General features: G+C 31.2%; 2 protein-coding genes across 2 annotated transcripts; both read right to left on the bottom strand.

The window, feature by feature from the left end:
• Positions 1-3,825: 3,825 nt before the first annotated feature.
• LOC132749364 (complement C1q tumor necrosis factor-related protein 2-like) lies at positions 3,826-5,531 on the bottom strand. The gene is made up of 2 exons (XM_060739094.1): positions 4,734-5,531; positions 3,826-4,001 (listed from the first exon to the last, which is right to left on the bottom strand). Exons 1-2 carry the CDS (start codon positions 4,944-4,946, stop codon positions 3,861-3,863), a joined length of 354 nt encoding a protein of 117 aa, XP_060595077.1. The 5' UTR covers positions 4,947-5,531; the 3' UTR covers positions 3,826-3,860.
• A 1,769-nt stretch (positions 5,532-7,300) lies between these two features.
• LOC132749362 (complement C1q tumor necrosis factor-related protein 3-like) lies at positions 7,301-8,525 on the bottom strand. The gene is made up of 2 exons (XM_060739093.1): positions 8,245-8,525; positions 7,301-7,480 (listed from the first exon to the last, which is right to left on the bottom strand). The coding sequence occupies exons 1-2, from the start codon at positions 8,455-8,457 to the stop codon at positions 7,340-7,342; spliced, it is 354 nt and encodes a 117-aa protein (XP_060595076.1). The 5' UTR covers positions 8,458-8,525; the 3' UTR covers positions 7,301-7,339.
• Between the last annotated feature and the right edge of the window lie 1,534 nt (positions 8,526-10,059).

Below are 10,059 nucleotides of genomic sequence, written 5' to 3'. Positions count from 1 at the left end.
TTTTTTCACATTTATCGCCACTTTATTCAGGGGTAACAAGTTTCTTATATTTCTCTAATACTATTATTTAAACATTACAAATTCATATTTGCCCTTTCTAAAGAAGTATGTAAGATTCCCCATTAAAAAGCCTCTGGCGAACGGCTGTTACGAAGCTTACAAAAACTTTAAGTTTGTCGATAAGCTTTAAATTATAATGTATTTGTAAAAATCACTATTTATAACTGGATATTTCACAAGAACATTGCAATAGAGTATTATATTATAGTTCTTTGGAAAAAATATTAACTTCATATTATTTAATCCTCATCATATTTAAAATGGAGCTCAATATGGCACCAAAAGTTATCAAGTAAATGACTGACAGAACAGGATATTTTGCGCAGCATCTTTTAATTCTAGAAATATATCCACAATTTATGTACTAGAGTACTTTGTTATATGGACACAATTTTTAGATATTTCAAGTGGTAAAATTAAGCTTAAGCATCAAACCGCCATCTTGAACTTCACCTCAAATATTTCAATGTCGCAGATCGAAAATAATTCAGAACTCAGTATTTAAGCAGAAGTCAGTTGACACGCTCACAACTTTTGAACCTAAAGTGCGTTGATATGTAGCATATTAACGCACTTTGGGGTCAATTTCTCGATTTTGACCCCAAAGTGCGTTGAACCCCAAAGTGCGATGCGAAGTGTAACGCACTTTGGGGTCGGACCCCAAAGTACGTTTGACCCCAAAGTGCGGTGTTACAATGCTGCACAGATATAGTCAGTCATGACCAAAGATATACTATGCTCATCTTTGAGTAAAATATTTCAATCACAGAAATTTATTTAAATCTATGAAATTCTTACTGAATATGTCTAATGTGAGTAAAAGAATGAATAAGCTATGTATGGGAAGCTGCGTTCCCAATAACAGGTCAAGTAAAGTTGGTCTTTTCTTTAAAAAAAACTGCTCGAGGACCGAGATGATGAGATTGACTTAAAACCTTTAAGCTTGAGGAAAATGCTTCCCGTGTTCTTGATGATCAACTGGAAATTATTTTATGATAATGCCTTTTCTGCGCTCGGTTTTTTCCATAACTTAATATTTGGTTTAAGTTTATTTCTCACAAAGTTTTACTATCAAAAGTATTTAGTATAAACTTTCAGGTACATATAATTCAGTAATTTCTCAGTAATGTCCTTGTTCCGCGTAAGACTTTCTTGTTTCTTAAACTTATTTCAATATTTTGCCAATTTAAAGCTCTAAGAACGAGAGCATCCGTAATTTATGGACACATGACCAGTTTAGTGCTCAAAATAAATTAAAGCGCTTCTTTAGTGTGCCAATTCAATTGTCTTCAGTGTCGACAGCAGTTATATCAATGTTGTCGTTAACGGCGTCTACTACAACTTCAACAGAATTTGACGAGCTCTTGTCATTCGTTCGTGTTTTAGATATTTTATTGCCACATCAGCGTTTTTTTGTGAAGAATGGAAGCCTTAAAAGTTGTCCCGTATATTCAATAACAGATGTTATATTTTTAATCCTAAAATATCGTTCTGTACGACGTTATTGTTGTTTTTGTGGTAATATTTAATACTGCTTAAGCCGGTTCTATGTAGTGTGCATTTACCACTTACCGACTCTTACAGGATTGCAACATTTTCATTTTTGCCGTTTAAGATGTTCGTTAGGGACTCAGATTTTTATATTTTTTTATATGTCGGCCATTGTTTTCTTAATAATGCTCGTAACCCTTTTATAACGCCTTTTCTGTGTTTTTATACATGTATGTCATTTTTATTTGCAATGGAATTTTTGACTTCATATCTCAATTCATATCCCTTAAGTATTTTCTGTATTTTATTCTGTACAAGCCTGTTTTATTCTGTACAAGCCTGGTGATCACTGATAATGTTAAGGCTTTAAGATAAAAGAAAGTAAAGGCTAAAATCTGGGGAAAATACAAGCATTTCTTGCACAATTTACGGACAACTGAATAACCTTTTACATGTATATATTTGTCCCTTAGTATCTTTAAATTGTTATCATTTTTGACTAGATTGTCACAAAAAGATATTACAGGTAAACAGGTCAGGAAAAGTTTGAGGCATATCGAAAATCGTTCACATGAGACTAAACAAAAACCCTAGAAAATACCGATAATTATCATCCAAAAAGATTGAGGCATTGTTGACTACATACCTTTGAATCCATACGGACTGACCGTTGTATACATAGAATATTACCATGTTGCTGCTCATAGACTACATGGTAATAATTTATTAATCATTATGATTTTAATTATTCTGTCCCATTTATAACCTTAAATATTTGGCATAAAACACTGTATAGTGAACCTCTGCAAAGTTTGTTTAAATATAGCCAATGAGTCATGGATTTTCCTTACATGTACATTGTAGTAATAACCACCCCTTTATAACCAAGAGGGCAAAAACTTAGATAATTAGCATGAAACATTGCCTTGTAAACCTCTGCTCTACTCTGCTGAGTCTGTTCAAATAATAACCCTCAACGGTCATGGATTTTCCTTATTTGTATAAAATTGAAACTAAAAACAGTTCCTCTTCTCTTAAAGATCAAGAGGTAAGCTTATGTTTGGCATCCAAACTCTGGGTAGTCGTCCTAGATTTCCTTATATGTAAAAATTTAAACGTTAAAAGTTCTCCTCTTAAACCTTTTTGGCTAAAGATTATATATTTGAATGAATATTGTCCAGTGGACCATTACCAAGTTTATTCAGATTATAACGTTTGGGTCTAAATTTGCTCCATCCCCGGAATGTCATAAATATTCTAAATATATAGATAGTAAAAATTTACAAGAGCTAGATATTAGATATTTCGCATGAAACATTATGTTGGTGACCTGTACTAAGTTTGATCAACTTAAAGCCCTGAGTCTAAATTGGTACCACCCATGAGGTGTAAAGGGTCATTGATTTTTCTTAAATATATATTAACTAATGCCTTCTATAGCAACCATTGACTTCCAAAACAATCATTGACTTTCCATAGCTACCGGTGACTAACATAGCAACCAGTGTCCTAGCAAACATTGACCTCCATATCAACAATTAACATTCCATAATGACTTTTGACTTTCCATAGCAACCAGTGGCTTCTGTTACAACCATTGACATTCTATAGCAACCGTTGATTTTTCATTGCAACCAGTGACTTCCATAAAAATCATTGACTTCCTATAGTAACTAACCATTGACTCCTCATAGCAACCAGTGACTTCAATAGCAATTACTGACTTCAATAGCAATCATTGCCTTTTCTAAGTAACCACTGACTTTCCATAGCAACCAGTCGCTTCCATAGCAACCATTGACTATCTTTTGCAATTAGTGACTTCCATAGCAATAATTAACTTTCCGTAAGAAATAGTTTACATGTATACTTCAGTTAGGTGAGCAATAAAAAGGGTCATCATGGCCCTCTTGTATTCAAAAATATTTACAGTGTGGGTATTTTATTTCACAATGATATCAAAATAAACTTTTAATCTTATCACTTAAGTATGATAGTGAACAAATATACATAAATGATTTATTTGCTGCTAAATGCCTGAAAATGTTTAAAAACAAATGAAATCCAAAAAAGTCGTTAATTTTGAAGTGAATTTATAAATGGTCGAACATTTGCGAGTTGTTTCTAGAGGAAAAACCCACTTCCTTTGTGTGAAATTGTAATCCAGTTATAGTTTCGATGAAAAACATATTCAATACAAATATACATGTACATTGTATATGATAACGTATTAACAATTAATTAATTATTAAAAAGTATTTGAACTTCTGAACATGATTTCTCACTACTGTTTTATTTTCTGAACATATTTAATACACAAGAATTCCAGAAAATGTGCAGTAACGGTAAATTTCTCGCGAAAGTATTGACGCATCGTTAAATGCATACTCCTGGATCCATACCGACTGTCCTTTGTTTACATGAACTATCACCGTGTTGCTGCTCATGGTCTACAAGATAATAACACTAAATTAGTATATAAAATATTATTATATTGGTTGTACAGATCTAAACTTTGCTAATCTTTTTACAAAGTATATTCTGCAAAAATCTTTAAAGATCCTGTATGTTTTGTGATTGATATTGTTACTGTATGTATCACACACTTGCAAAATATTATATATGTATATAATTATGCAAATAAAACAATTTTCAAACATCCAAGAATATGTAAAATGTGTACTGCAAATATTTGTGCACATTATATTTAATCAATAAGTTACATGCATTCATTTCTTATTGGAAAATTTGACTTGGAATTTATAGAAAATAAATTTCTAATTACCTCCCTTTATTTACGCAAAATGTTAAATTGGGTAATATCTTTATAGATAATGCTTATTTGAACTTACAAGATTGACAAATCTTAATTTGAGCGTCATATTTATGAAATAAAGCCATGAAAAAAATGTGTTACAGGATCTTTAAATGAATGCATAAGTTTTTAATGTTATTATATTTACTTATTATTGTGTATTGGAAGACATATTTATGGTTTGAAAGATACCATTTATTTAATCGCACATTTGACACATTTAAGACTTACAGAAACACTGGTTAATGAACAAATCAAAGGCTCGATTTTATCGTTTTATAAAAGGTCCCTGCGTGTCCATTACGCCCTTGAATGTGCAATAGCCTTTGCATAAGCTTAATTGTTTTACATTAAACAATGCATTTACCAATTCATTATTGACAGGATTGTCTATAATGTCAACCAAATTAGACCCATCCATAACCAATTGAAGAACACTTGTTTGGTCGCCGTCACTCATGCTGAAAGTAAATAGGTAGAGTCCGGTCACTGGAGCTGTAAATATTCCTGTATTGACGTTATATCCAGCTCCTTCGTTCGTAATGGCCTTGTCAAAAACAATATGGTGTCCAATCCCCATATGATCAATATCGTGACTAAGGTAAACTGAGAAGGCCACAACTTCCGTCTCACGTCTTCGTCTTGATTTACCAATGATTTCATTATCCTCTTGTTTACCCTGTCGAATAGCTGAAGCCTTTTTTCTTGCGTCAACAGATACATTGAGCCTAGTCTCGTTTTCCACTCCGACGTGACTGTTCTTATTATAGTTGACAGTGTTGGCATTCTCTTTCACAGATTCTAATTTCTTTGACTTATTTCTTGTCTTAAGTCTGTTAATGATTTTACCATGTCAATTATTGCCTCTCTCTCCGCTTTTCCTGTTTTTCTAGACGCTGAATTCGTGTCTGCTGATTTGTAACGATTCTTTCTAGACTCTGAACTTTGTTCGTCAGCTCCGAAGTCCTTTCTGCTATCATCTGCTCAATAAGCTTAGTAATTTGTACCTCATTTTCTATCTCAACACTTGCAGATAAAATAAAAGTCTCAACAAAAAGAAACACTATGATATTAAGAATTTTGACTAACATTGTTGACCAGTTATATCTCCTGCAGTGAATGTAAAAGAAAACTGACACGTAACAATGCCGACAATCTCTTCGTGTGAAACTTTTTGTTATCTTAGATAAGAACATATGTTGTTGAATCATAACATGTGTTTCTGTACTTGTTATTATTATTAAATGGATCAGTGTGTTCAAGTCAAAATTTAGAACATAAATAAATAAATACAAACAAGTAAAGATTTTTTTGTACTCGATGGAGATATTGTGCTGTCAATATATATGCATGCACAACTGTCCAAAAATAAAGAAATAAATAAATAGAAACGAGTCTTTTTTTTTCAATAAAATAAAATAAGATTAATTTTGTTTTCGAATATCAGCTATTTTAAATACTGTCATATTTCTCCAAGTAAAACAGTCTTACAATCTTAATGTAGTGTATGACATTTTAGTTCGAACTTGAAGACCCAGTCAAGATGTATCATAGATAATAATAATAATAATAATAATAATAATAATAATAATAATAATAATGATAATAATAATAATAATGATAATAATAATGATGATGATGATGATGAAACTCGTACCCTACATATAAAAGGTTCAATGTTCTCAATGTTTTATAGTGACAAGGAAACTTTCAAAAATGAGAAAATGATTGAAATGCATGTACACTTATATGAAAAGATACAACACAAAATTTACAATATTTTCCGATATTATTTGAAAATATTGAACCCTCATGAATGGCATATTCTTTAACCAATACAGACGATCCCTTTGTCACATGAATTATCGCAGTAGTGGAGTTTATTGTCAACAATTAAAATACGAAACAATAAATATTTCGATAATCGAACAAAAGAAAACAAAACTTTGCATTAAAATCTTTTAGTTTTTGTCCAACTTTTATCGTTATATGAGACGCCCTAAATGTGTTTATTACCTATAACACACATGCGTTTATCTAATCATTTAATAATTTAAAACTCGCATCAGTTTGGGCATACGAAAAGTAGTCAAAGATGAAGTCCGTTAGACGCTTACAAGAAAAACGTTGAAGTCGCTCTGCCCGTTAAGTGTTTTCTTCATAGTCGTAACGTCTATCTATCACATAAACATTTATTTATTTTTTGTACCCCGTAAACCTTCACAAATTAATACTCTTCTGCGCATCAGTCGAATGTTTCACCCTCGCACACTGTCTGAAGTAACGTGAGTGTATTCAGCGAGCTGCGAGGGCTGTGTAGCAAATTCATTGATAGAAAATATTTATATTGGACACATACATGTATATCTGCAGATTGCATTATCTCAGATTGGATGAGGAAGCTACTCAGTTGGTTGCGGAAATTCAGTGGTTCTTGTCGGGGGTTCGCTATTGCTGTGAATAATGTATTTGGGTGCTGGAAAGTCATTCATATTGCCATTTTGACTTTTAATCAAACCCAAGCAATCTTTATCTTATTTTAGATTATTATGCTGCACACATATATTCAGTCATAACTAAAGATATACTATGCTCATATATATTTTTTATTATTATTATTATTATTATTTTATGTATTTTATTTCAGAATGATATTAAAGTAATCATTCAAACTTATCACTTAAGCTTGATTATTTGAACAAATATAACTATCTGATTTATTTGCTGCCACACGCTAAAATGTTTAAAAACAAATGAAATAAAAAAAATGTCGTTAACTCTGCAGTGTATTTATTAATGGTCGACCATTTGCGAGTTATTTCTTGAGCAATACCCACTTCCTTTGCGTACATATAGTTTTGATGAAAAACATGTTCAATACAAATACATACGTATATGACAATTTGTCAACAATTAATTAATTCTTAAAATGTATTTGGACTTCTGAACTACTGATTTATTTTCTGAGCATATTTAATACAGACGAATTCCAGAAAATGTGCAGTAACGGTAAATTTCACGCGAAAGTATTGACGCATCGTTTAATGCATAGTCCTGGATCCATACCGATTGTCCTTTGTTTACATGGACTATCACCGTGTTGCTGCTCATGGTCTACAAGATAATAACACTTAATTAGTATATAAGATATTATTATATGGAATATTCTGATCTAAACTTTGATATATATTTTTACAAACAATATTCCGCAAAACTCTTTAAATGAATTTAATGCATAACTTTTAAATGTTATTATATTTTCTTATTATTGTGTATTGAAAGACACATTTATTGTTTGAAAGATACCAATTATTTAATCGGTGCATGTTTGTAGTAACACATTTGGCACATTTAAGGTGATTCGATCTGCTTTGTCAACCATGTTTGTTTTCACCAAGTCTGTCCAAAGTGAAAGTTGGCCAAAATTCATATAACAAAAAAGCTCACAATGTATTTGCTGCAAAAATTAGCATTTGTCTGCACTAAAACAGACTTTAAACTGGATTTTGCCATTCATAAAATGTGCATACAACTTGACAACAGATTGTATTTGGTCTTCATAAATGTAGCACATTCAAAGTAAATATTCTTATTGTTATCATTTTTATTTTTGTTTTTAATAGTCTTTAAAACATAGACCTGGATGTGTACTTTCAAATGGGTCATCATTTTACATTGTAATCTTTTTTGTTAATATATGAATTCACTTTGGACAGACTTGGTGAAATCAAACATCGCTGACAAAGCGGAATCACCTTAAGTCTTATAGAAACACAGGCTAATGAACAAATGAAAGTTTAATGAAAGGTCCCCGCGCCCTTTAATGTTGCAATAGCCTTTGCATAAGCTTGATTGTTTTACAATAAACATGAATTTACCTGTGCATTATTGACAGGTCTGTCTTTAATGTCAACCAAGTTAAACCCGTCTATAACCAATTGTAGAACAGTTAAACGGTCGCGGTCACTCACGCTGAACGTAAATAGGTAGAGTCCGGTCACTGGAACTGTAAATATTCCTGTATAAACGTTATATCCAGCTCCGTCGTTTGTAATGGCTTTGTCAAAAACAATATGGTGTCCAATCCCCATATGATTAATATTGTGACTAATGTAAACTGAGAAGGCCACAACTTCCGTCTCACGCCTTCGTCTTGATTTACCAAGAACATATCGTGTTGAATAATGTACTTGTTATTATTATTATTAAATGGATCAATGTGTTCAAGTCAAAATTTATTACATAAATATATAAATACAAACAAGTAAAGATTTTTTTGTACTCGATGGAGATATTGTGCTGCCACACGCATGCACAACTGTCCAAAATAAATAAATAAATAAATAAATAAATAAATAAATAAATAAATAAATAAATAAATAAAATAAGTAAATAAATAAACAACTCAATTTCACACGTTTAATTAAGTTTATTTTTATGACAGACCGCTTGAACCTGTTATATTCTTGTACTGCATAGGAATATTTGTATGTTAAACTGTTGTGCATCTCAAATATAGCGTTTCGCGAAAAACTTGATAACCAAACGAGTCTTTTTTTTTCAATAAAATAAAATAAGATTAATTTTGTTTTCGAATATCAGCTATTTTAAATACTGTCATATTTCTCCAAGTAAAACAGTCTTACAATCTTAATGTAGTGTATGACATTTTAGTTCGAACTTGAAGACCCAGTCAAGATGTATCATAGATAATAATAATAATAATAATAATAATAATAATAATAATAATAATAATAATAATAATAATAATAATAATAATGATGATGATGTTGATGATGATGATGATGATGATGATGTTCCCTACACATAAAACGTTCAATGTTCTCAATGTTTTAGTGACAAGGTAACTTTCAAAAATGAGAAAATGATTGAAATGCATGTACACTTATATGAACAATTTACAATATTTTCCGATATTATTTGAAAATATTGAACCCTCATGAATGGCATATTCTTTAACCAATACAGACGATCCCTTAGTCACATGAATTATCGCAGTAGTGGAGTTTATTGTCAATAATTAAATACGAAACAATAAATATTTCGATAATCGAACAAAAGAAAACAAAACATTGCATTAAAATCTTTTAGTTTTTGTCCAACTTTTATCGTTATATGAGACGCCTTAAATAGAGGATATTGAATGAGTGTAACTTCAATACTGAATTTATTGCACGAGCTGAAAAAAATGATATTATGCGAGCCAGTGGCGAGCATAATATTACTTTATTCAACGAGTGCAATAAATTCAGTGATGAACTTACACGAATTTATTATTCTATTTATCACATACCCAAAATAAAGACGTTTAAAGTGAAATAAAGGTCATTTTTCATTGATGCGCCTATAGTATAACGCTAATATTTAGCGCGTCTTTACACTATGTTTGTACAACGCTAATGACGTCACGTCAAAATATATGCACGCCCGTGCAATACCATATTTACGGAGTCGCAAAATCGGCACGTGTGTGATAAATGTGTTTATTACCTATAACCCACACGCGTTCATCTAACCATTTAATAATTTAAAAAGTAGTCAAAGATGAAGTCCGTTAGACGCTTACAAGAAAAACTTTGAAGTCACTCTGCCCGTTAAGTGTTTTCTTCATATTCATAACTTCTATCTATCACATAAACATTTATTTATTTTTTTGTATACTGAAATTCATT

This window comes from Ruditapes philippinarum, unplaced genomic scaffold, assembly GCF_026571515.1.
Source record: "Ruditapes philippinarum isolate M1 unplaced genomic scaffold, ASM2657151v2 ctg4757_1_1_1_1, whole genome shotgun sequence".
NCBI classification, from domain to species: Eukaryota; Metazoa; Mollusca; class Bivalvia; order Venerida; family Veneridae; genus Ruditapes; species Ruditapes philippinarum.
This window is presented reverse-complemented; position numbering and strand designations above follow the sequence as displayed.

Excerpts from the sequence above, each read along its gene's own strand:
- LOC132749362 (XM_060739093.1), bottom strand. The coding sequence starts at position 8,457 with ATGGGGATTGGACACCATATTGTTTTTGACAAAGCCATTACAAACGAC. Across the intron at positions 7,481-8,244 it reads GACCTGTCAATAATGCACAG|ACCATGAGCAGCAACACGGT; the intron begins GTAAATTCATGT and ends ATTATCTTGTAG.
- LOC132749364 (XM_060739094.1), bottom strand. The coding sequence starts at position 4,946 with ATGGGGATTGGACACCATATTGTTTTTGACAAGGCCATTACGAACGAA. Across the intron at positions 4,002-4,733 it reads ATCCTGTCAATAATGAATTG|ACCATGAGCAGCAACACGGT; the intron begins GTAAATGCATTG and ends ATTATCTTGTAG.